This window comes from Dermacentor variabilis, chromosome 11 (genome assembly GCF_050947875.1).
Source record: "Dermacentor variabilis isolate Ectoservices chromosome 11, ASM5094787v1, whole genome shotgun sequence".
Classification (NCBI taxonomy): domain Eukaryota; kingdom Metazoa; phylum Arthropoda; class Arachnida; order Ixodida; family Ixodidae; genus Dermacentor; species Dermacentor variabilis.
Window position 1 is genome coordinate 12,952,381 of NC_134578.1, and position 26,877 is coordinate 12,979,257.

A 26,877-nucleotide genomic window follows, 5' to 3' on the forward strand; every position below is an offset into this window, starting at 1 on the left:
CCTTGAATAACTCCCCAAGTCACCTGTCGATATGAGTGACGTCACACCACTACCCTGTACGTAGGCGCACTTGCGCGACTGATGTCAACCATCCTCCATGACGTCGACTCTCCGGCTGCAGACGTGGTGAAGAGCCATTTCAATCCAAAGAACGCGACCCTATAGGTATGGTAACATTTGGACACCGCCTCTTATAAAAGGCGGCCGAAATATGCCCTTGCAGAAGAGGGCTGACGACCAAACGACACAGGTCTCATAATAGTAATTCGCACTTTTCCGTTCACTGCTGTAGCTTATGCTAACAGGCGCAAGTTTATAGTTTGTAAACGTTCGACAGGCTGGCACATGCGCGCAAGCAACGTTAATGTTTAGTCACTGGTCAGGAGAGGTTCCTGTTTTTAGACTCCTTTCCAGTGTCCAGTGTTCCAAGTCCCTTTTGCACGATGTTCAAAACATCACGTCCCTGACCTGCTTCTGGCTCTTGTTTCTGTTTGTTTCTGTTTGTTGGTTCTTTTTCTGTTTGTTTGCTTTGTTTACGTCCCTGTTTGCTTCTGCCGCATGCAGCAAGCAAAAGCATGGCCTTTGAGATCGGTATTTGATAGCCAGAGGGGGCAGTCGCTGAGGCGTGGATTTGCGTGGGCAGTCGTGAGGCGTGGCAAGGTCTAATGGTTCCAGGACTCACTTTTGGAAATGTAGTTGTTTGCTTTAAATTAGGGGTACAATCAAGACTCGGTGGGAACCGAAGGTCAGTGGGTCGCCTCGCATTGGGCGCTCATGGGAATACTACAAATGAAGCTGTGCAGGGTCATATGGGTTGGACTAGTTCTGAAGTGAGGGAAGCTCGCAGTAAAATTTAGCATGAATAAAGACTAAGGAACATGGAAGAAAGTAAATGGGCTCGGAGAGTGTTCAGCTATCTCTACAGGAAAAACATTGATTCACAGTGGAGAAAAAGAACTAGGAAGCTTACCAGCAAGTATGCGGCCTGCAGGGTGGCCTGCAAATGAATAAAAAAGTGCACTTACGTATGTGAAAGTAACGGCCCCTGCATTCATTGCAAATACTTGAGAAAACTGCTGCAGAATCAATCTCCAAGAAAAAGGAAAAGAGAAAATTGAATTTAGATGATTTCAACACTGAACAAAACCTTTGAGAGCGAAAAATAGACACGCTACACGCGAACCATTACTTCTTATAAGAGAAAATATTGAGCAGTTTACGCTCGAAACAAAGCCCATAAAGAAAGAAACACTCAAGACACAGTTTGAGTGTGCGCTCAAGTAAATGGATTAATTCAGTTGAAGTTGGCGAAACATGTCAAATCTGGTCAATGCTGAGAAACATTTAATTATAAACTAAACGCCGCTTGCCAGTTGCGTCTATCAGAAACATTGGGGTTTTCGTTTATGTTAAGTAGCACCATTTAAAATTTCAAACGCATGCTTTTCACCTAACTAACAATATGACTAGTTCATGACCTGTTAACACGGACGCGGCGTGTAATTATTGGAAACAAGGTAAAAGTAAAAAACATGCGGCCCAGCGCGAAACTGCCCAGCGCCGCTGGCACCTGTCGCGCAGCTAGCGCCATCTACTGGGGCCACCATCTTTCATCACAAATTTGTGCACCCCTCCGCTCCCGCCCGCTGCACTATACCCTCATATAGCCACCATATATTTACTGTCACCGGCCTGAAACCATCCTGAAAGCTATTTTCAGCAAGCTCGGTGTCTGACAAAGTGCATTCGGCCAGATGTTTTTCGAATCAAATCCACATTAAACGTGAACAAGGCGCTTCTTGTGCTTTCTGCCTGTCGCCATAGTCCTTTTTTGTTCGCCCCCTAGTAAGGAAGCGTTAATCTTGCTTCAGCTATGCAATGGTTTTCGCACTCCAGAGTGTTCTTTGCTTCGGTAGTAGCATAGTCTGTGGTACCTCTAGTAAATAGAGGAAAGGAATCCATATGGTTTCTCTGCCATCTTTGTGCGCTTGCTTTGTTTGTGGTGTACCGGTCGTACGTCGTGCGCTCGTGTTTTGAACTTTTGACCGTAAACCGTATCGTTAACAATGTGACATGGCTCCTTCCCTGCGCAGCACAGGTGAATTGCGAATGTTTTCGCTTGTGACGCCAGAGTGAGTGCCGAGGGGTAGTTGGTAGCAGTGCTACGTCCATTCTGCGCGGCACGTTGCGGTCGCTTTCCGTGGGTCTGAAAAAAAAAAAAAACTGCGCGTGTCAAACGTCCCGTTGTGTTACCAAAAGTAACCAAAACGATTGACACGGGTGCTACCTAAAGGCGGCGCTGGAATACCTGGTTGTTACGATGTGAAGTTGCGGACATGTAGCAGGCTGCCGTCTTTTCGTGTGGTGCGCCCCGTTAAAATTTGTGTAGCTTGAAAAGAAACAAACTGGTGTTCGTCTGCACTAAAGTCATTGCGTTTCGCATGAAACGGCGCCTTGAACCTCACAAGAAGTGTCTGTGGCGTGTACGCCGATATAACACGATATAAAAATGCAGACAGCTGACTTGAATTCAATATGTTAAAAATTGATACTGATTTGGCAATCAGTACGGATTGAAGAGGATTAGTGCCAGCCATTTCTGGGCTGGTACATGCAGTCACAGAGCCGTTGCTCGAGTCTGCAGATAAAGAAACTCGGTAACGCGGCTGTAATATAGCTGATTGTGCCCCTCACACAGTGACGTATACGTGCCACCACGAAAGTGTTAAGATAAATATAACATCCACTACATCCGATTTGTATAGAATTTCTCGATCGTGGTCGAAAATGCCTCGTGCAAATGGGTATTATTATTTTGTGTTAGTTTGCTGATGTTGCCTGCCATGTAAACGATGAACTGCAAGTGGAATGTTAGTCCATCTTGTTTTTATATTATTTTCTTTCTATATATATGTGTGTGTGTGTGTGTGTGTGTATTGTGTGTGAGTGCGTGCCCACGCCATTTTAACGTATACTCGTGTCTCGCTGTGATCGTATTCCTATATTGTCGTGTTGCCGCAACCCGTGTTCCTCAAATCTTCCACCACCAATCTTCTAGAGAGCTCATATTTTCTACGCTTTGCATATCGGCAATGTTCAATAGCTTGGTAAATAAACAGGTTTGTGATCAATAGTTAGCCCCTCCAGGCTGTGTAGGGATATGTTAATCTCGGTTAAGTACGTGCAGGTGACGCTCATCACGAGAACTAAATCTCTAAATGAATAAGAATGGTTTGCGTGCTTCGTACAGCTTCTTGAAATACTTGAACACCCTCAAATTCACAAAAACAAAAAGGTTCAAGGGCCCTTAAAAGCCTTTAAAAATAAAGGTGCTGCATGAATTCCTTGAAAACTGAGGTTGGGGGCGTCTATTGAACATTAAAAGTAATACATTGGGGTTATGCCATGGACAGTGTCTACTAGAAGATAGTCCTTGATGTTTCATGTTCAGAGTGTCTCCAAACAATACAATGTGGTGTCTTCACAGCGACCTGTGACAGGCGTGTCTAAATAACCATTGCCATCTCGGAGCTAGATGAAGCCAGATCAAGGGACCAAGCTGTACCATTATTTCTTTTTTGCTAGTATATTCACTATACAGCCATCATGGCTCCATTTTTGAGCCCTATGTGCTGTAGAAATTCTTGACTAAAAGTAAATTTCAGGCATTTGGCTTTAATGCAGTGAGTATCTTCATAAACACACAGACGGTTTAGCCTCTGCAGGGACTGGCATGCTCATTTCAACAAGGGGAGTCAAGATGATTGTCAACACAAAACTTTACTGACTTCTTTCACTTTGTGGCATTACATTCATATGTTTTCTTTTTTTTTTACATTGCCGTAAGGCAACCCTACTCGAAATTTCAAAAAGACTGGGTTGTAGAATACATGGCAGGCATTGGTCAAGCAATTCATGGCCGCTTACCTATATCTTTAAAGAGGAAAGTGTACAGTCAGTGCATTCTACCATTCATGTGGCGATAAAGCTTTGAGGATAACGAAAAAAGCTGAGAAGTGTATAAAGAGTGGCAGAATGTAAAAAAAAAAAAGATTTGATAGTCACTTTAGCATGTGCTTTACTCATAAGACATTCATTAAATTACTTTACATTCTTATTAGAATGCATGGTTACTTCTTATTGCTTGTTTTCTCACACCAAAGGTCGTGAGTTCGACTGCCCGAATTAACTATCTGAATTAGTGGTGCCTTAATAACTTCACCTTAATTAACATCAATGGTCGTGGGTTGAATTCCCACCATTGGTTGTGGTTTTGACCATCAATTTTGGTGCCATTGAATTTTAGTCCCACCAAAGGTCGAGGGCTTGACTCCACCAAAGGTCGAGGGCTCGTCTCCACCAAAGGTCGTGGGTTCGACTCCCACCAAAGGTTGTGCGTTCGAGTCCTACCAATGGTCATGAGTGGCACCATCAATTTGATGCCATTGAATTTTGGTACCATAACACCGGACAACAGATTTTTCGACCCATGTGGCACTTAAGGCTTTTGCCTTAATAATGAGTGTAATGTTAAGGGGAGACGTTCCTCAAAAAAACATTTTTTAAATATTTCTACCAGAGATTTGAAAACCCACCCACTTGCAGAGCATTACTGGCAGATTTCAAAAATGTCATTAGTTTCTGTGTTGCCGCTATAGTTCTTGAGTTATGTCCTACAAAATGGAAAAATAGTGATTTTTTGGCCACTTTATTGTGTAATAAATTTCACAGAAAGATTTGTGCTGTAGCTTATTTAACTCTTTGTAGACCGCTACGTGCTGATATCTATTCAAGCAGCATCCACAAATACTGCAACTTTGAAAAAAATTTGGACACTAATTTTTTTCATAATCACATGAAAATAGCCTTGTATGTACATTTATAATTCTCTTATACTTACGAAGTTTGGCATACATACTCTTGAAGATATGTACAGTGATGATACCTACCTGATACCTACTAACTACAGCAGTAGTTGCAAAAGTACAAGGTTATATTTTAGAGAATCTACAAAAAAAAGATTAGTTGAAATGCTCTAATCTTTTTGCATAGTTCCAGTGATTGTACATGCTGTTTGGCTGGATAACAGTACTTTGTGATCTACAAAGACCTAAACAAGCTACAGCATGATGCTTTTTATGAAAATTTAGTACATAAACAAGTGCCACGAAGATTACTATATTTTACCATTTTACATCACATAACTCAAAAACTTTACCAGCTGCACAGAAAGTAATGACATAGTTGAAATCTGCATAGAAAACTCTATAATTGTGTGAACTTTGAAACCTCTAGTACAAGTAATAACAAAAAAAGTTGTTTTGAGGAGTGTCTCCCCTTAAAAAGACAGGAACACAGTAGCATAGATTACGCAGCAAATGGGTGTAGCCGGTATACTAGGTGAGATAAATAGAAAGCAGTAAAATTGGCAGCTCAGTGCACAGAACAAGTAACCGCTAGTTTTCAAGACTAACACGAGAGGGGCCAAGGGAAAGAAAATGCCGTTAAAGCATGGCGTGAGGTGAGGTGATCTGATGAGATGAAATTGACCTGGATAGGATGGCATGGCGCTAACGCACAACCAGGGTTATCAAAGATCACTGCCAAAAGACCGACCTACAGTGGATGCAAAATGGATTCATAACGGTGGTGAATCTGAGATTAATTTGTTTCTTTCTGTACGGGAACAGAAACTGAAGCAAAATCAAAAGGCTGAGAGCCTGACAGAGGCCTTTGCTCCAAGTATGCTGTGCAGGCTGGCTGTATGCTGGCCAGCATGGGCACTTTTGTAACAGAATCACATCTAAATCAGCAAATTTTGATGCAAGAAAATATAACCTAAGCAAAACATATTGCTCCACACGTGTGATATTTGCTTGTTTGAACGAGGCGCGTGGGCACCATCACTTGAGAAAAGAGGAGGAAGAACAAACTAGGCTGGCTCTGTGAATCTAACCAGTCAGCGCTGTGACTGCTGTTGTAAATATAAGCTGTAAATAGTTGCTCGTCTTACTGACTTGTCCTTCGCGTAACATTGTGGTGGAGGTGGAACGTTCCCTTTCCTCACCACGGAGCTCTGAAGTGGCCGCACCGTCGTCTTCTCAGCCATGCCTTCCGATGGAACCACCCCGTCGTCACCTACACCTGCGGCGCCTATCACAAAGTATGTTACGGTTCCTAGTCTCCGTGATCCTGGGACATTCTCCACCCAAAATGATGTTGATGTCGTCAACTGGCTCAGTATATATGAGCATGTTAGCCAAAGCCACCACTGGGACCCTACCCTCATGCTTGCCAATGTGATCTTTTATCTGGACGGGACACCGCATGTCTGGTTTCGCACCCTTGAGGACGAGCTCTCCAGCTGGGACATTCTCAAAGAGCGGCTTCACGACCTGTTTGGCAACTCGTCAGGTTGCCTACAGGCTGCACGAAAAGAGCTTGCCACCCGTGTCCAGTCGTCGACCGAATCGTATGTCTCCTACATACAGGAAGTGCTCGCGCTTTGCTGGAAAGTCGACGAGCACATGACCGAGGTTGACAAGGTTGGCCATATCTTAAAAGGCATCGTGGAGGACAGCTTCAATTTGCTAGTCTATAACGACGTTTCTGTCGCCGACGCCATCGTCAAAGAATGCCGCCGCTTCGAGGTAGCCAAAAGGCGCCGCGTCGTCCCACACTTTTCCCGGCTCCCAAACACCCTTGCCATGTCCTCCTGCTCCGCTCTTACCGCCACACGACCATTTCAAGAGAAAATCACCCGTATCGTTCGCCGTGAGATTGAAGCGGCGAGTCCAGCCCCCCTTCATCCACGACCCCCTGAAGGTACCTTTGACCAAGTGGCCCCCAACTATTTTCGTTATCCAAGCAGTCGTGCGGCAAGAAATTGCAAGCCTTGGCATCCCTACCACCTGCTCTGTCTCCCGACCTGATTCGGCACCCATTCCCGTGTCCACATGACCAGTATTTCTCTCCCAGACCACGCAATCCTGCCGAATGGTGAACCCCAGATGACAAACCGATCTGCTTCTGCTGCCACCGTGTTGGCTATGTATCCCGCCACTGCCGCACCACCTGGATACCGCCTTACTGGAGCTCATTCCCTGCTCCTCGCCCATACGCCGACATTCGTCGTTATTCACCTTGCTGTCTGTACCCTACTTCTGATGCCCCTTACAGCCGCTCCTCCGTGCGATCGTCGTCGCCTCAACGCCGTCACTCCCTATCACCCCAGCCTCGCTGCTTTTCCTCGCCAAACCGACGGATGGAAAACTAGGCCATGCAGCTCTTGGGGGTAGTGCTGATCATGTTTGACCTGTCCAAATCTTCCGTTGATGCTCTTCACCAACACGAACCTAATTGAAGGAGACGTAGATGGTTTTCCATTGACGGCATTAATTGATACTGTAGCCCAAGTGTCCATAATGAGCACTAACCTATGTCGTCGCCTCAAAAACATTCTTACGCCTGCCATCACTCGAGCCGTACGCATCGCCAATGGCGCCACTGCTGCCGTCAAGGGTATGTGCACTGCTCGCACAGGAATTGCTGGCCACCGATTTCCAGTCCTCTTCACCATGCTGACCAGTTGCCCTCATGACCTAATCTTAGGGCTCGAGTTTCTGACGACGCATTCTGCCCTCATCGACTGTGCCACCGGTACGCTGTGCCTAGAGCTTCCGCTTCTTTCAGACGTTCGCCCCGAACAACCGAACACCCTCTGAACTACAGCGTTTGTTCACTTACCTCAAAAAGCCCTAACCTTCATCGAATTGGCCTCAACGACAACCGTGCCTGATGGCGACTATGTCGTCGCACCTATTCGTGATGTCCTCCTGGCGCGCGACATCTCTGTGCCACACTCCATCGTAACCGTTGCCGCTTATAGGATGTGTCTCCCCATTATCAATTTTGGGTTGACGAAGCAAGTGTTACGTGAAGGCATAGCGGTGGCCACACTCCGGTCAATGACAGACGACCATGTCACTGCTTTTGCAGCCGATGCGGCTCCAGATCCTCCTGATTACCCGCAGGGTACCTTGAACCTCGACAGCTTATTACGTCCCATGGTCGCTCCGGACCTTGCACCTGACCAAGCAGCCGCCCTGTGTCGCCTTTTGCCTTCCTACCGCGACTGACAATCGACCACTTGGTCAGACGTCCCTTGTGATGCTGGTGATGCTGCTCCCATTCACCACCTACCGTATTGCGTGTCCACGGCAGAGCAGCAAGTTATTCAGCAGGAAGTCAACAAGATGCTCACCAGAGCCATTGTTGAGCCCTCGTCGAGTCCTTGGGCGTCGCCGGTCGTGCTCATCAAAAATAAAGATGGCATGTAGCGTTTATGCGTTGACTACGGCCACCTAAACCGAATTAATAAAAAGGACATGAATAAAAAGGACCATGAATCGACGATGCTCTTGGCTGTCTTCACGGTGCCAAATACTTTTCGTCCATCAACCTTCGATCTGGTTATTGGCAGATTTCAGTCGATGAGCAAGACCAAGAAAAGACCGCCTTTGTCACTCCAGATGGCCTTTACCAATTCAAGGTTATGCCGTTCGGTTTATGCAATGCCCCCGCCACGTTCAAACGGATGATCGACTCTCTGCTTCAAGGTTTCAAATAATCGACTTGCCTTTGTTAGCTCTACAACGTCCTTGTATTCTCTCCTACGTTTGAGATGCACCTTGAGCGTGTCGCAGCTATCCTTGATGTCTTCCGCCAGGCTGGGCTGCAATTAAACTCATCGAAGTGCCACTTCTAGCGCCGACAGATTACAGTGCTAGGCCATCTCGTCGATGCTTCCGGAGTACAAACCGACCCGAAGAAGGTTCGAGTGGTAACGGCTTTTCCTTTACCTCAGTCTGTTAAAAACGTCCGGAGTTTTGTGGGGCTCTATTCTTATTTCCAACGGTTCATGAAAGATTTCACAGCAATCGCTCGACCACTCACTGAACTTCTGAAGAAAGACGTGCCTTTTACGTGGAGTTCCCCTCAGGCTGCCGCATTTTCACGCCTTATCACGATTCTCGCCACTTCACCAGTCTTGGCCCACTTTGACCCATCCGCACCTACAGAGGTCCGAACCGATGCCAGTGGTTATGGGATTGGTCCGTCTTATCGCAATGCCAACACACACGATTGTGTTATAGCCTACGCTAGCCGGCTCCTGACAACTGCAGAGCGCAACTATTCCATTACCGAGCGTGAATGTCTTGCTCTCATTTGGGCTGTTTCAGAGTTCCGCCCATATTTATATGGCAAGCCCTTCTCAGTAATTACAGACCACCATGCGCTCTGTTGACTTTCATCGCTCAAGGATCCCACTGGCCGGCTCGATCGTTGGGCCCTCCGACTACAAGAATATCCCTACACAGTGGCTTAAAAGTCGGGACGCCAACACCAGGATGCAGATTGCCTCTCTCGCTACCCAGTCGAAGACATGACCTCTAGGTCTGATACTGACACCGACACCTGTGTTCTCTCTGTTTTTCCGCTGCTCCATGTCGCCGACGAGCAGCACCGTGACCCGTCCTTATATGTCATCATTGATCTCCTGGAATCGTCACTCGCTGACAGGTCCCTTTGCTTATTCACACTTCAAGATGGCATACTCTACCCCCACAACGTTCACCCTGATGGCCCTGCATTACTCCTTGTCATCCCTAAACACCTTCGCTCGACTGTTCTCCACGAACTTCACGACCTTCCCACTACCGGTCACTTAGGTGTGTCATGTACCTACGACCGGATCCGCCGACGCTTCTTTTGGCCAGGGCTTGCTTGCTCCGTTCAAAGGTACGTAGCTGCATGTGAAAAATACCATTGACGCAAGACAACATCGATGCTCCCTGATGGGTACCCTCAACCACTCGACATTCCCACATAATCATTCTTTCGGGTTGGTTTGGACTTGCTTGGCCCTTTCCCTCTTTCTACCTCTGGGAACAGGGGGATCACTGTGGCCACGGATTACGCCACTTGCTACGCCATCACCCGAGCACTTTCTACAAGCTGCACCACAGATGTCGCCGATTTTCTTCTATGCGACGTGATTTTATTACATTAAGCTCCGCAACAACTTCTCACTGACCGTGACTGGACATTCTTATCAAAAGTTATCGCGGACATCCAGCAGTCCTGTGCCACGAGGCACAAGCTATCCGCGTCATACCATCCGCAAACAAATGGCCTCACGGAGCATCTGAATCGCACTCTCACAGATATGCTTGCGAAATATGTCTCTTCAGACTACAGTGACTGGAACCTCGCTCTACCGTTTGTCACATTTGCTTATAATTCCTCGCGCCACGACACAGCCGGTTTTTCCCCACTTTTCCTTCTGTTCGGCCGAGAACCAGCACTGCCCCTCGACACAACCCTCCCTGTTCACATGGCATCGACCAGTGAATATGCACTTGATGCCATCGCCCGCTGTGCCCACGCAAAGGAAATTGCCCGTGACCGCCTTCTGAAATCCCAAGAGAGTGAAAGGCGTTTGTACGACCAGCAACACCGAGATGTGCACTTCCCGCCTGGTTCTTTGGTGCTTCTATGGTCTCATCGCATCAGGTCGGCCTGTCAGAAGAACTGCTGTCTCGTTACATAGGCCCATATTGAGTGCTTCGTGCTATGACTCCCGTCACTTACGAGATCGCCCCTGACGCCCCATCTGCTTCCCAGTCCTGTGATATCGTGCATGTTACATGACTGAAGCAGTATCACCCTCCCAATCATGACATTTAGACGCTCCGGGACGTCGCTTCTGCCGCTGGGGGATTATGCTACACGCGTGCGGTATTTGCTTGTTTGAACGAGGCGCGTGGGTGCCATCACTCAAGAAAAGGGGAGGAAGAACAAACTTGGCTCGCGCTGTGAATCTAACTGGTCAGCGCTGCAACCGCTGTTGTAAATATACCCTGTAAATAGTTGCTCATCTTACTGACTCATCCTTCGCGTAACATTAAAGAGAGTATTGAATACATTCAAACCTCGTTATAAGGAAGTTGGAAGAAGAGTTGAAATTCTTTATATCCGTTACTTCGTTGCATCCATTATTGCCATCTACTGCAGTATGTGCCCAATGGGGTGCACAATTGTAAATATGGAACTAAGAAGATGGCTTTGCAGCCCGTAAAGCTGCTACACAGCCAGTCTTGCAATGAAATTTGAATATAACAAAAATAATCTCCGTCTGTGCAACACGTGACTTTGCACCTGACACGACAGCCTTTACATAGCAGCCTTTTGTTCCATTACGATGGCTTCCACATCTGCTTTTCACTTGGATCGTCAGTTTCGAGCAGCATGTGGCACACAGCACAGCGCTCCGTGGTGTGATCGAGGAGGCAAGCGAAGTTTGCCGTGCCAGCTTGCCCGCGCGGCCCGCGAATGTATGGCCTAGCCGTGACCCCTGAGGTTGTGCCGGGGAGATCTATGGGGCCACGCCCAACGGCACCTGCCTGCTCAGCGCGGTGCACAGCAGTGAATCCACTCACCTTTCGTGCCGTCACATAGCGTGGCACAGCTCGCACAGCCAGGCGCATGCAAGAGAAAGAGGTCTGTGGATAAGTGCAATAGTAAGCTGCTTGTGCACTGGTGTGCAGCTATGTGCGGCGGTGAGACAGGTGTTGCTTGACGACGTATTGGACGCGGGGACGCGGGAGTTTTGAACGGCTGCAGCGAACGAGTGCAGAATCCTGCAGAAAGCGATATATGTGGCGTGCAACAGTCGGGTATTTTTTTGGCTTTGGAGATGAGTGTAGTTCGTTCTATCCACTCGCAGAAGAATTTCGCTTTGTTAGCACGAGGCTTTAAATATCCTTATGGGGGATTTCAAAAGAAATCTTATTTACCTCGTTACATCCATTATTTCGTTATAATGGGGTTCAAGTGTAGTTTAGTCTGTGCATACATACAAAACATGGCATTATATAATGCATACAGATTTCCAACCCTACTTGCTGGTATGGCTGGCCACTTTCCAATATTAATATATACTTCACAACATTTAGTCACACAGTTGCTATATTTGCCTATCATAATTAATTCTATAGTATGCAAAGTACAGTTCGACGCCAATCTTGTGACCCTTATGTTACGATTTTTTTTTTATTTTTATGAAAAAATTTAATATTCCCAATGTTTTTTCATTGAGTATAATGCATTTACCGATTTGATCTTATGAAAGAAATTAACCGTTGCTCCTAATTTTACGAAGCAGCCCCGAAGAAAATGGGCAGAAGAACAACTAAGGGATGGCACAAGGATCTCTGCAGGTGGCAGCCTGGAATCGAACAAAACTTCAGGCATGCCAGTTTTGGAATGGTGGAATCAAGGTACCATGACAATGCCAGCCCTGAGCAGCAGGTTGAAGAGTCGGCTGCCACCTTCTGGGAACAGCTCAGCCGGCTTGATGCTATCCGGCATGCCATGAATTTTGCTGACTGCGTAAGCGCTTCATCAGCGCAGACAGGGACGCAACAGAAAATTTGGATGACGAGGACCTTGTGAAGCTTGCTGCCGACGCAAAAAAAAGTGTCAGAAGAGGACGACATGGAGGCAAACACAGACCATGTGCTGACAGCTAGTGAGGCCATGAACGTTGTCAGCTTCCTCAAGCAATTTGCTGGGTCTGAAAAAGGAGGAGAACAGACCCGTGGCGCTCTTGTGAGCTACGAGAGCTGCGTGATTCCCTTACTGAAAAAGCGTAGGCAAGCCAAAATAACAGAATTTTTTGCTAGAAATAAATTGGTCCTTTTATCTCGGTGCTCTTGTACTTTTTGATTTTACGAACTTCCCGATTTTACAAAAGTTTGACCACTCCCCGTCAGCTACGTAGAATCAGGGTTAAACTGTATTCAATGGACATACAAAATAAAAAGGAAAAAATATGCAAGTTGTGTCACAGCACTTTTGTACTGAACTTTGTCAAGACGAGATATAATCATGTCAAAGAAGTTTACAACAATTGCTCAGATTAGTGTTTAATTTATGCTTCAGAGTAAAAAGGTAACACACTGTCATCAATAGAAGTGGAAGAGGCAAACTGCAAATGTAAAAAATTGTGCAGATCCAGTGAACATCTTGGAATCAATGTGAAGCCAAGCTATCATGAAGCGATTAATCAAATGCTATAAATTTGCCCATTTCATTCCTGCGTCATTAGTGTAAAGAAAACTGACGTGTGTATGTGCTCTCGTGCACCTGTGCTACACAATGCGACATACTCGGCAATCATCTCAGAGAGCTAGTTGGCACTGACTCGATGGAAGTATACATGTGATTGTAACCCAATAGTTGGAGCATAGGGCTGCGGTGCTGGGGGACTGAAGTTTGATCCCACCATAGAGCACGTAATTCAATTTTCTTTTCAAGTGTGAGCTATTCAGCAAGATGGCAGCAGCAGCCACGGCCAGGAATGTTTTCGAGGGTTGGCAAAGAAATCTTCACTGTAAAACAAAATTCCAATAAATAATGCGCAAGTTCCTACATTGACCAAGTAGTAAGAAGTAGTAAAAGTGCATCATGGTTGTAAGCTGGGGCAAGGCCTCCTGTGGCATTTCAGTACCCTTGTCTCAAAATATGGTCAACTTTGTGCACATGACTGGTTACAAATTAGGCTCTAAGATTGCAGTGCTCCCAGACTGCAGCGTATTTATTGCATGTTTTCTCTGTCCCTTTTGCACAGAGAGCTTAAAGTCTTTTCAGTACACATTACAGTTATTCTTGGGAACTAAAGAGCGAGTGACAGACTCACCTACGGAAGTAGAGGAGATAGGGTGTTAATGTTTGATTCTCCTTATTAACAAATCAATACCTCACATTCTGAATCCTTTTTTCCTGTCCAGTGAAGGTTCCCAGACGAGCGGTGCAACTTGCGACTTCCACGAGCAAGCAGTCAAGCCTCAAGTATAAGTTGCTGTTCAAACGCTCGCAGAAGCTGAGTAGCAAAGATCTTTCCAGTCAGAGAGGTGTGTCCCAGCCTTCAAACTTGCAACATGCCACGCAGAAGGTACCAAGACCCACTAGTGATACCTCCACTCAGAGAGTTCCCAAGACCAGTGGGAGTCATCTCAAAAACTCTGGTGATGATATTGATATCCCTGCCCAAACCGGCAAGAAGCCAAAGTCGCAGGAATCCCCTGATAGGGTGCCACGGCAACCCATGTTAAAGTCAGATACCGAAGACTCTGATGATGTTGACAACCCAACCCACAGAAAGAAGACAAAGTTACAAAAATTACGTGATAGGGGGCCACGGAAACCCATGCTCAAGTCAGACACAGAAGACTCTGATAACATTGACGCCCCAAACCATAGCAAGAAGACAAAGTTACAAAAATCACATGATAGGAGGCCACGGAAACCCATACTCAAGTCAGACACAGAAGACTTTGATGGTGTTGATGACCTGGCCAAGAGCAAGAAGCCAAAGTTACAGAAATCACCTGATAGGGTGCCACGGAAACCCACACTCAAGTCAGACACCAAAGACTCTGATGACATTGACGACCCAAACCACAGCAAGAAGACAAAGTTACAAAAATCACAGGATAGGGGGCCACGGAAACTCATACTCAAGTCAGACACAGAAGACTTTGATGGTGTTGATGACCTGACCAAGAGCAAAAAGCCAAAGTTACAAAAATCACTTGATAGAGGGCCACAGAAACCCGTGCTCGAGTCAGATACTGAAGACCCTGATAATGTTGATGACTTGACCAAAAGCAAAAAGCCAGAGTCACAGGAATCGCTTGATAATGTGCCGTGTAAACCCATGCTCAAGATAGACAGCAAAGGCTCTGATGATGCTGACCTGGCCCAAAGCAAGAAGGCAAAGTTACAGAAACTACGCAATATGGTGCAACAGAAACCCATGCTCATGTCAGACACTGAAGACTCTGATGACGTTGATGACCCAACCTACCACAAGAAGTTAACATCAGAGAAACCACATGATCAGGTGCTGCCACGAAAACCTACACTCCGGTCGAATGCCAGATCCAATCCTGGCATGCAATTAAGACAGCCTTGGAAGGTGGACCTTAAGAGAGCCAGCAAGCTTGCTGGGCCGCTGAAAGAGCCACAGAACACTTTCCTGAAATCCAAAGACAGCCTAGGAAAAACGGCACAAACTAGTAAAAGTCATGAGGCGACATTCAAGCCGATCAGTAGCAGTTCAGGCATCACCCAGCAAGCAGACAAGCAGGTTGCAGCTCCTGCTGGTATCCAGCACAATAGAAGAATGACTATCATTGGGCTGCCAAAGTTTAGGAAACCCATGTAAGTTGATATAAGATGTGGGATTACGCTGTTGCAGCTTGGTTCATGAACTGTCAAACAGGACACATAGACATGAGAAAATAGAAATGACTGCTGGTACCTTCATCTCGCAGTCATTTGGAAGGATTTGATTGTCTCTTGATCCAGCTGTCAGTGCAGTAATACAAAAATGTAAAGTTGGCTTTCTAAGCTTTGACAGCTGCAGCACTGATAACTGATGCAATAGTTGGATGCTGCCCATGTAATCATTTCAACACTGTGCAGGTCACCATGATGACAGGTAATGATGTGCTGCAGGAAAGCTGCCTTACCGTTTTGAGAGGGTCTGTTAGCTGCACCCATGTGCTGTGAAGTTGATAGACAGGCGCAACATACATTAAAGGGACACCAAAGCCTTCAAAGGTGCTGGAATATCTCTTTCAGGATAGCATGCTTTCATAAGCATGAAATCAAAGGTGTGTCAAACTAGTGCCATTTGAAAACATTTCAGAAAACACTGATTCTAGGATCAGGACCAGGTTGGTCTGTACTCCTAGCATCGGTTGATTATTACCGTTACTAATACTAAAAAAAAATTAAAGGGTTCTTGCTAAAGAAGCCTCCCAATTATTCTTCATGCAATACTAAAGGTTACAGATTAGTTAGAGCTGCTAAACACTGTTTTGCTGCATGCTAATGATCTGTGCATGCAGCTCGATTCGCTTTGAGCACATAACCAACTTGTTTCAAGTTGTCTGCCATGACCTAACATGAATATTTGACATGTAGCCCTGTAAGAGTGCACTTGGCTACTCAGTGATTCTCAGCAATTTGTGGCTTCTCGCTGATTTTGCCTGATACAGACTTGTCTGTTTTCTAGTACAGTGCTATCAGAGATGGCCAGTGCTTATAACATTTGGTCAGCAAATGACCCGAGATTATCAGGACCAGTCAGTTTTCATTCAGTGCATGGACATAACTGTGAGCTAGACAGAAGCATGGAGTTTACTGCAAAAATTATTGGAGGGAACTCTGTCACTGCTATTGCTCAGCTGCCATTGGAATAATGGTCAATACATGGATTTGTCTCATCTCTGTGCTTGTGACTTTGTATGTTCTTGTAGCATTAACTATAACACTTTATCTTTCTAAATTCTCAAGAAATTATACCATTATAAATATAGCAAGGTAACAAGTCTTTCCATGCATGCATCAATTGCGAATTGCATTCATAATGCAATATCTTGTTCACAAATAACTTCTGTGGAAACCCCCAAGGTAGCCTGTGCTGCACTAGAGTGGATGACATTTTTTCCCTTTCTTAATATTTTGTTGCACATAATCAGTTTGCTAAGTCACACAGTCAGCCGATGCGTAAAGGACGAGGTTTAGGCAAGTCTGTGCTCTATACCCCACGTTTGCAGACTTGCAGAACCACCATGTTTACAGCTCCTATCATACAATAGCACAAGGGTGCTGTCTAGTAAACTTTGTTCGAAACTCTATAACAGGAAGTATTTAGTGAGTTATAGTAGTTATCTAGTTAAGCAGTTTACAGCAGATGCAGACTTTAACAAGCAAACAGGTTAACATGAGGTTAGAGTGCATTTGGCAAACACTACCTTGTGATGGCGTAACAGCTCATTATTAGCACTAGAAAGGACGGGATATATGGTTTGTTGTGCCAATACCCGGAAATCTACCCATAAAACTTAAAAGGAAAGATTATGCAGATCTAGCACAGCTGTTGGAATCTACGTTAAGCGAAGCTTTCATGAAGTGGGTAATTGAATGCTGCAAAGCTAAATTAGATGTGTAAAATTGGGTTTTATTTTCATTCTTTGCAACATGCACTCTCATGCAGTGTATAATTTATTCACAGCATAGGTCCTAACTTTGATGTCATGCAATGCTTACCGTTTGTTTGCAAGCTATGCCAAAATGCAGAGACAGCAGTTCATGCAGGCACAGACTGCTAGACCTCGACACAGTGATGTCATGACGACAGAGGCAATGTCGGATGTTCTTAGGAGGAAAAAGTGGTGATGCGCGTGCAGAAAAAGCAATGCAATAGACAGTAGTAAAATTGACTTGCTATTTGCCTGTCTAGCAACTGGATGCGTCCTGTGTGCATGTGCATTCACACAGACGTGCTATGCAATATTCTGAAAGGGCTGTGCGGTATTGGCACAAGGGAAGTATGCGTTATCTCAATTAAGCTTCAGGTACCTATGCAGAACCCATGAATAATCGGCGTGTTGTAAGCTCACGTCTAACGGCAAAGCAAAAATCATGCTATCGGCAACACACAATCGTTGTCACCGTCATTCTGCTGCTATTGTCATGCACCCACTTGCGTCAGACACATAGCTGCTTGTCTTATACAAATGTATTTGTCCACCTGGTAATGCGTTGCATAATGGTAATGCGTTGCATAGCTAGCTACCAGAAAAATTACTCGCATAACATTGATTCGGGATCTGGGATCTGCTTCACTTTCTTTTTTTCTCTCTCTCTCTCTTGCCCAAGAATTCATCCACTGGCGAACATTGTAAAGCAGAAGCTTGAAGATCACTGATGGCATGATATCTAAATGATAACAAGGTGGCAAACGTTCGAGGAGATCAGAGCAGTACGCACAGCTATGAAGTCTGTCACATAACTGCACATGTGTGGCACTTCAACATTGCCCCTATTGGTTGGTGTATCATCTACCGAAAGCTGCTCATTACGCTGTTCACATTTCATTTCATCATGCTAGTATGTCACCAAAGGCCTTTGGTAAGAAGAGATGTCAGTCGTGACTGTATTTGCCGATAATAGGTTCCATTTGTCAATGGACAATGCAAGGGGATAGTCCTGTAACATTTTTGTTCATGCAAGGATGTGTTTTTACTTACACGCATTATAGGCACACGCTGAAATGTGAGGTGCCACGTGGATATAATCCTTAGCGGTAGGTTGCTGTGGTAAAGGAGGTAGAAGAGTGACAGGCATATTAACTCTTTTTGGTTTGGTTCCTCGGGTAGAGTGACATGGCAAAAACAGATGGTGAGAGGGTGCTTTTGTCAGTAATGTCAATAATGAAAACTTGCCCGTGTTGGGATATTCGGGCTGCTGCGTATGTTGACTAACAAGTTACATGTGCAGTAGCGGCCATCAACATCTCATTGACTTATTCATGTGTCCAATTTCCTAAATGTATGTGCTCAGAGACTCTCCTTTCTCGTTATACATCTATTATTATTATTTTATGTTTATATTTTATATTATTTATGTTTTATTATGTACCATACTACATGTAAGGTTTGCAAGAAGGATGTGCAACTTTTGTGTGTGCATGTGTGTGTGTGTGTTCATATAGTAGCTTATAATTGTTTTAAACCATATATTATTTAGATTCATATTATCCAATTACTTTCAATGCAGTAAACTCTTCTGCTTAACCAACTTCGTTGGTTAAGCAGAATTTTCAGATCTGCCGAACAATGTGGGGACGTTTGGTTGGCATTTCCATTGACTTAACAAAACAAAAAAAAAATCCGCTTAGTGCAAGCAACTTGGCGTATACTGTTCGGTTAAAACGTACTTTCGCAATGACCATCAACACTGGCGACTCTGCGCAGCACTGATTGAAGTCTTGGCGGGACATCCGTGGGACTGGAGGGAAAGGAAAAAAAGAACACTGCCTGGTGCAAAGCAAATTCGCTCTATAAAGGGCGGGAGCGAGAGAAGTGAGGAAACAGAATGCTCGAAGAGCTGTTACGGCCTCTGCAAGCTCTCTGAAAACGAGCTTGCAAAAAAAAAAAGAAGAGAGCCTCCATGCAGCATTGAATGCACCTCAGGTGTTGGCTACATTCCTTCAAGTTCTTAATTTGTCAGACTGAATAAATTTATGCGTCGTTTATGCAGCGGGAACATACTGTATTCTATCAGGTTACTAAAATTTCCCCGTGGGTCTGAAATTGTTGCCATGGTCCAGCGGTAGCCCAGCACGGCCATCTTGGCTTCTATATTCTCAAAGGGGACCTGGCTACGTTAATGCCACGAATCAAGTAACTCACTTATGTCAGTATCATCCTTGCTGATGAAGAAGACACTGTTTAAATGTGCATAATGTACTCAGAAGTCAAATGAAATCATGTGCGGCATTGCTAGTATATCACTAGCGTCACTCCGTCAGCTGCCTTTTTTGTTCTGATGTGCCACAGAGCGGCAGCAGCTGCCACAGATTGGTTGTCCAATTGTCATCCCGCAGCAAATGCTTTCCCATAATTCCTGGTAAAATAAGCTTCTATGTACGTGCCATGCTTGCCGTCCCTTGAAGGTGCACTGTGCATTGTGTTCTCCTCATAAGGGCAGCCATGTCTGGTCAGTCGAGCATTCAAAGAAAGCCATTTCACTTTCAAAGAAGGCGGAAGTATTGTCCGAGGTGACTGCCGGCAAGTTATCAAAGACTGAAATAGCTCTCAAGTTTCAAATACCTAATTGTACGCTAACAAGTATCATAAAGGATGAGGTTCAGGTAACCATGATATGCGATTATGCACCAAAGGGGAAGAAGATGTGAACAGCTACGCACAAGGACTTAGAAGACCTTTGTCTCACCTGGACGCAACGAGCTCGGAGTGCCAGTCTACCTATCAATGGCATTGTCTTGAAGGCCAAGGCAGAGGGAGTTGCGGTCCACTTCAATGTTGAATTTTCATGCAACGATGGATGACTCAACCATTTGTGCAAAAGGTATGGACTGGTTTTTCAGTCTATTGTTTGTGAGGCTGCCGCTGTCAGCGAAGTGGCCTGCAGCAGCAGACCCCGACAACATTTACAATTTGTACGAGACCGCCCTATTCTGTCACCTGCTTCCCCAGAAAACGCTTGCATTTGCTGGTGACAGCTGCACAGGAGGAAGCATAGCAAGGTTAGAATTACCCTTCTGGTTGGCGTGAATGTGTCTGGAACAGACAAACTGAAGCTGTTAAGGAAAATTCCACAGTTGACTAGTTGGTCAGGTAATTAAAACTGTTGCCCAAACTTACGAAGGCACAGGAATGCGAGAAAACAAAACATGATAGCCGAGCACAAGGAGTTGATAGTTTGTGCTCGAGTGTCGCATTTTCTTTTCTTGCTTATGTCCTGTCACTTTGTGCTACAGTTTTAATTATGAAGCTGCCAGTTATAAGCAAGGCTAAAACACTGCACTGCTTCGAAAACGTGCAAATGCTGCTGGTAACCTATGAGGCAACTTCGTACTTGGGTAATCCCAAATGGTGGATGATGCAGTCATTTCTTTAGCAGTGGCTGTGGGACGGGAATTGCCATTTCCTGAGAGAGAAGGGTAAGGTCGTGTTCCTGGTCGACAACTGCCCTGAGCATTGTCACGTCAACAGACTTCAGGCCATCCGTGTAGAGTTCCTGCCCGTGAACTCCGTTGCGAAGCTCCTACCAATAGATCAAGGGGCGATAGCAGCTTGAAGGAGTGCTATTGTCTGTCACTTCTATGGAGAATGCTGCTTTGCATGTGGAGTGGCAGTGTGTACACAGTGGACCTCCTCAATGCTCTGCACCTGCTGACGAATGCTTGGAGCCAAAATGATCGAAACAACCATCGTTAATTTGTTTCACCATGCGGAGTTTGTGGTGCCTGGCCACTCGGCACAGGATCATTGTGATGACATAAACGAGGCAAGTGTGGTTTCCAAACTGGGCAGTAAAAGTGTTTTGTAGACATGAGTGCCTATGTCAGCGTGGACGAAGACATAGCAACCTGCAGAGCTGACACCATAAGCACACTCATTGAAGAGGTACTTAGAGGATGCTGCTGATGGCGATGACACCAGCGTGGCACCTGCACCAATGACATGTGATGCAGAAACCTGCCAAAATTCTTTAGTACACTTTTTTTCAGTAGCATAAAGACACAAATGGGTTTTTCAATTCACTACGAGAAATGTCTTCATTTGTAACAGTATGCCAGTATGCGCAGCAGCGGGCAAGAATTACAATTTGGATTAAACTGAGCAAGAGTGCTTGAAGCCACTGTTTTCAAATGTGCAAGCCGAAATAAATGCTCTTTTGTAATTATCTCCCCATTGTAAGGCTACCGCAGTTCCTATTTCGAGTAACAGATATTTGGATGCGCCTGGAATGTTGCCACTTTTTGGAGGGACAGTTCTGATAAGCCAAACTTCTGATTAGACTAACAAATTTTTCTGGTACCTTCGAGTTCATGTTAAAGGGAATCTGCTGTATTTCTATTCAAAACTTGTACTAATTACAAGTTGTAAAATGGATTTGTCCTATAGTTATCATTTGGCTGACGCCGACAGTTACGGTAGTGTCCATGTTGTATGTACACCATGCTGTGATTTAACACACCCACTTTGCTCATTTTGTTTACTCTCACTGCAGTACCAAGAGGAAGAACAGTCAATACAAGTGCTCCGTGACAGGCTGCCCGCACACACGTGACGAGGGTCTTGTTGGCTTCTGGCTCTTCCCAATCCCTGACAAACAAGATGAACCATCACTGCATTCTGCATGGCTACAAAGCATGCCTGTTGACTTCAGTATCAACAGGCCATTGAGCCCCCGCGTGTGCTTCAAGCACTTTGACCAAGAAAAGGACTTTGTATTGGCAAGCAAACGTTTAGTTGGACTCAAGCCTAATGCTGTCCCCTCCAAAATGCCACGAAAGTGCCACCATAGGCAATCCATGACCTCTACTCATGCAGCACAGAAATTAGAGTCTGCGAATTCTATTGACGCGGGACATGTCTCACAGTCAACTACAGCCACTGACGGAGGAAATGAGGTACAGTCAACAACTGTGGTTGCAATGAACCACGGATCTCAATCCACAACTGGCACAGGAAAGGAATCTGAGCCTACGTCTATTGCTGGCGCAGCACAGGAATCGCAGACCATGACAGCTGCTGAAGCAGCACAGGAATTAGAGTCCGCAAATTCCATTGACACGGGACGTGTATCACAGTCAACTACAGCCACTGACGGAGGAAATGAGGTACAGTCAACAACTGTGGTTGCAATGAACCACGGATCTCAATCCACAACTGGCACAGGAAAGGAATCTGAGCCTACGTCTATTGTTGGCACAGCACAGGAATCGCAGACCATGACAGCTGCTGAAGCACCGCAGGAATTAGAGTCCACAATTTCCATTGACATGGGGCATGGATCACAGACCACTACAGCTGCTGATGGGGGAAATGAGCTAGAGTCAATGACTGTGGTTGCAATGAACCATGGATCTCAATCCATGAGTGGCACAGGAAAGGAATCTGAGCCTATATCTATTGTTGGCACAGCACTGGAATCACAGACCATGACTGCTGCTGAAGCAGCACAGGAATTAGAGTCCGCAAATTCCATTGACACGGGACGTGTCTCACAGTCAACTACAGCCACTGACGGAGGAAATGAGGTACAGTCAACAACTGTGGTTGCAATGAACCACGGATCTCGATCCACAACTGGCACCGGGAAAGAATCTGAGCCTATGTCTATTGTTGGCACAGCACAGGAATCGCAGACCATGGCAGCTGCTGAAGCAGCACAGAAATTAGAGTCCGCAAATTCCATTGACACAGGACGTGGATCACGGTCCACTACAGCCACTGACGGAGTAAATGAGGTACAGTCAACAACTGTGGTTGCAATGAACCACGGATCTCAATCCACAACTGGCACAGGAAAGGAATCTAAGCCTACGTCTATTGTTGGCACAGCACAGGAATCGCAGACCATGACAGCTGCTGAAGCAGCGCAGGAATTAGAGTCCACAATTTCCATTGACATGGGGCATGGATCACAGACCACTACAGCTGCTGATGGGGGAAATGAGCTAGAGTCAATGACTGTGGTTGCAATGAACCATGGATCTCAATCCATGAGTGGCACAGGAAAGGAATCTGAGCCTATATCTATTGTTGGCACAGCACTGGAATCACAGACCATGACTGCTGCTGGCACGAACTCAGAACCACACTGTTCAAATGCTATCACCTCTGCACCGGAATTAGCATCAGACAGTAACTCAATATCTGCAGCTGAATTGGGGCTCACTTTCCAAGCTTCAACAGAGTTGATAGGGGACAATTCAGGGGCAGTACAGCAGAACAAGGACAATGTTTGTGCTAGTGTAGTATCAGTAAATACAGGGAGGCTTGAGGAAGCAGCCAAGTACTGTCCCATGGTCGTCACAGTGTCCCCTCTTCAGACAGAAGATACAAACACTGGAACCTTCGAACCTCTGCCCTCAGGCACTCCTTCAGAGAAATGTGCCCTTGAATCAGTTTCCATGCAGGCCACCAATGCGTGGAATAAGCCAGAGCAACAGAAGCAAGATATTTCCTGTTCTTTGGTCACTTGTGGTCCTGTTGATGATGCAGGCAGCAGCACTACTGTTAGCCATTGTGCAAGCCCGGAAGGCAGCCATGACTCTGATGTCAATGCGGATGTGTGTGGGCTGGTGAAGTCTGTTCCTAAGGAAATGTGCAGTGCTTTGACTCCACCTGTTTTAGTTACTGACAATGAGACAGCAGATGCCATGGTCGGCAAATTAGAAATTGACTTAGAGACACCCCCACAAGTATCAAAAGATGCTATAGCGTCCTCTATGTCTGCACAGATGTGTTCTACAAGTAAGCTTGTTGATACCAGCAGTGACAGAATAGACAAAGAGGGAATGAAAGTCGCCACTGAAAGACACAATTTTGATCCTCCTCATCATGTTGAAAGCAGTCATAGAAACGATGCTTCCATCACTGCTTTCCGCACAGCTGCCAAGGTCTGTCGCACATTAGATGCATCAGCAAAGCCACTGTTTCAAAAAGAAGTCACAGTTTCTAATGTAGCTGTGCTGAGCCATAATCTCAGTAACCTTGTCAATTCAAGCAACAGTGAAATCAACAGAAATAAACAGGACAACATATGTAAAAGAGGGCTGCCTGAGTTTTCTTCGCAGAGCTATGGTTATGATGTTCAAAGGGGTGACAGACTTGTTTCGAGCCATGCCTTCAATGTGCCTGTTGCGAAAGCTGCAGTAGATGGAAAAAACTGGCCAAAAGTTTCAAAGGAACCCAGTGCATCTTGCTCAGCCATTCTGAGGCACCGTACAGACTTGCCTGGTGGCAACAGTACTGAAGAAGCAGGGAAGACTAAACCGACAAATCCTGTCACTGCAAGTCATCTATTTGATCCTTCCCAAGGCAGGTACATTCTTAAGAAAGAAGTCTTGCAAGATGGAGATGAACTTGGCTCAAGCGCTGTTTTGTGCACAGTCGTCTGGGTTCCCACAAGAGGCACCAACCCATAGTATGAAGTGCCTTAAGCTTACAGTCTGGTTCAAGCACATGTAAAGAGGAATAAACGGCCATGTAGAAACAGTAACAGAATAGCTCGTTGCACATGTAGTGCTCCATGGCCAATAAACGAAGCCAAAGCCAGGAGCATTGACAGATTTCAGGTGCCTTTTGTTGTTTGTGGACATTGCTAAATGTGACTGGAGTGCTTGTGTGTGACTGTTTACTGAAATATTTATTGTTATTAATGTGCGTGTGCTTGTTCCGTCTTTGGACACATTTACATCATCAGTATTCCAAACCTTGTGGCTGTTCCTACACATAGAAGCATTTTGTAAACTGCGCATAGGAATCTTCCTTCTTTGTATCATGTTGTGGAGCTTCTGGTTACATTCAAACAAGAATTTGTTGCATTACACATGTAAGTAGAATTGTTATCGTGGCCCTCGCATTTCTGCAATAAAGGCTAGCATAAAAGTGCTTCAATTGCAGCAATAGTAAAACGAAGGTGCATTGAGGAAGCATTGTGGTTGCACAGTGATTAAACTGGGGCCAGTAGAGATGCAGACAGGAGCCTCTGTGCATATGAATGTACTGTTGGCATTCAATGTTTATTGGACACACATCTATGATGAAGCTGAATCTCGTGGACCTATGGACTTGCAAGTCTATAGGTCAGACTTGCATTCTCCAACGTTACTGGAACTTGTTTATACAGCTTAGGTGTCTAACCTATCATTTGTCAGATTGGCATGCATCTGTGAAGGATTTCTTTAATTTGAAGCATTCTTTGCCTCATTCCAGGCGCTTTGCAATAGGTACTCAATTTGGACTCAACAAAAAGTCAAATAATTGGGTCTGAAATACCGGATCCACCCAAACATAAGTGACATTATTCCATAACTGGCCAAAAATGGTGTGCTGTAATCTCTAATTGTCACTTTTGGAGATAAATTCACTTTCATGTGACTAGCACAAGACATATCAGCAACTGCGAGCGACGGCATTTTTGGCATTGCCAAGGATGCCGTCTTATCACACCGTGGAAGTGCTGCCTCCCGCCAGCCTGTCCGATTCTAGTCGCATGAAATATTACGAAGATGAAAGTACTTTCCAAAGTGGTCGTCCAGTTATACATTCCAAGTTCGTCAATGCGTAGATGCACCCACATGTGCTTGCTTTAGGCCTCGACTGTCCATGGCTGCGATTTTCTGGCAGTCTTCTGTGCTGTTGTTTTTCACACTTTTTGTGCGGTGGCCAGAGTGGCGTTCCGTACATGTTATCATTGGAATCAGCTGTCCATTAACAGTAGATAAGAACAGCATATAACTAGGCGGAAGGCAACGCTACAAAATCATGACCCGTATCTCGACCATTGTCATGATGTCGCTAAAGATATGCGAAAGCATAGTCAATCGCATGCTCAGAATCTTCATTGGCAACTACTATATAGACAAGGCTTTGCTAGGTTTGGTATCAAGGAGGCAGTGGCGATATGGCCGATGACTATGCCTGTGACATACAAAAGCGAAAATATCACTATTTCTACTAAACTCTGTGGCGAAATTACCACATGGTCATGTAATCGAAGTCCGATTTATCACACGTTGTGCTGTAAGGTGTGTGAAAGTTTGTTCATCCTTACTCATTAAGTCTATGGGGTAGTGTAGCTGTGGACTGTAACTCCATGGCAGTGGCGGACTCCAATTCCTGTGCTGCCCCAGCAGTATTCATGGACGTCTGTCATAACACCAGCAAAAACCATCAACTGTGGCTCCTGTCCCATGCCAGCCGTAGTTGATGTTTAAATAACAACCAATCTTTAGTTAAAACTTTAGTTACCTGCACTGCTTAATAACTCGGAGCTCTACATGTAACACTTCTGTGTCCTTCTGTGATGATACAAGTTTCCATGGCATCATTTTTCTTTTTTTTTACCGCATTGCAAAACAATCTGCAATTCAGTATGTTGTCTGTGTGCTTGTGTGAGCTTGTTTCATTGTGCAGGCAATACCTGCACAACAAATCTTTAATATGTTCCCTTTTTGACCCGTATTACAGGAATTGTTAACAGATTTATGATCTTTTCAATTAAGACTTCTGGCTTCTATATACTCTTCATGCAGTTTATTTTGCTTGTGTTGCCAATGTTCAGGGCTGCAGACCCTATCAAGCCTGATAGATGGTGTTTATTTTGTACCCACCAAGTGGTATTGATGCTGAAATAAAATGACCCACAGGTGTGGGAAAAATGAGTATATCAGCCTGATGTTTCATCACGCCGTAT

At 45.3% G+C, this 26,877-nt stretch overlaps 1 protein-coding gene across 2 annotated transcripts; it reads left to right on the forward strand.

Annotated features, from left to right (window-relative positions):
- The first annotated feature begins 1,938 nt into the window (after positions 1-1,938).
- LOC142563908 (uncharacterized) lies at positions 1,939-26,848 on the forward strand. Of its 2 annotated transcripts, none has more exons than XM_075674609.1 (3): positions 1,939-2,098; positions 13,854-15,288; positions 21,679-26,848. In XM_075674609.1, exons 1-3 carry the CDS (start codon positions 2,074-2,076, stop codon positions 24,602-24,604), a joined length of 4,386 nt encoding a protein of 1,461 aa, XP_075530724.1. In that variant the 5' UTR covers positions 1,939-2,073; the 3' UTR covers positions 24,605-26,848. The 2 variants fall into 2 exon arrangements, with proteins under 2 accessions (XP_075530724.1, XP_075530725.1); XM_075674610.1 differs by having other exon boundaries at positions 2,015-2,132.
- Positions 26,849-26,877: the final 29 nt, after the last annotated feature.

Coding starts and splice junctions, on each gene's coding strand:
- LOC142563908 (XM_075674609.1), top strand. CDS start 2,074: ATGGCTCCTTCCCTGCGCAGCACAG. Junction 2,099..13,853: donor TCCTTCCCTGCGCAGCACAG/GTGAATTGCGAA, acceptor TTTCCTGTCCAG/TGAAGGTTCCCAGACGAGCG. Junction 15,289..21,678: donor CCAAAGTTTAGGAAACCCAT/GTAAGTTGATAT, acceptor CTCTCACTGCAG/TACCAAGAGGAAGAACAGTC.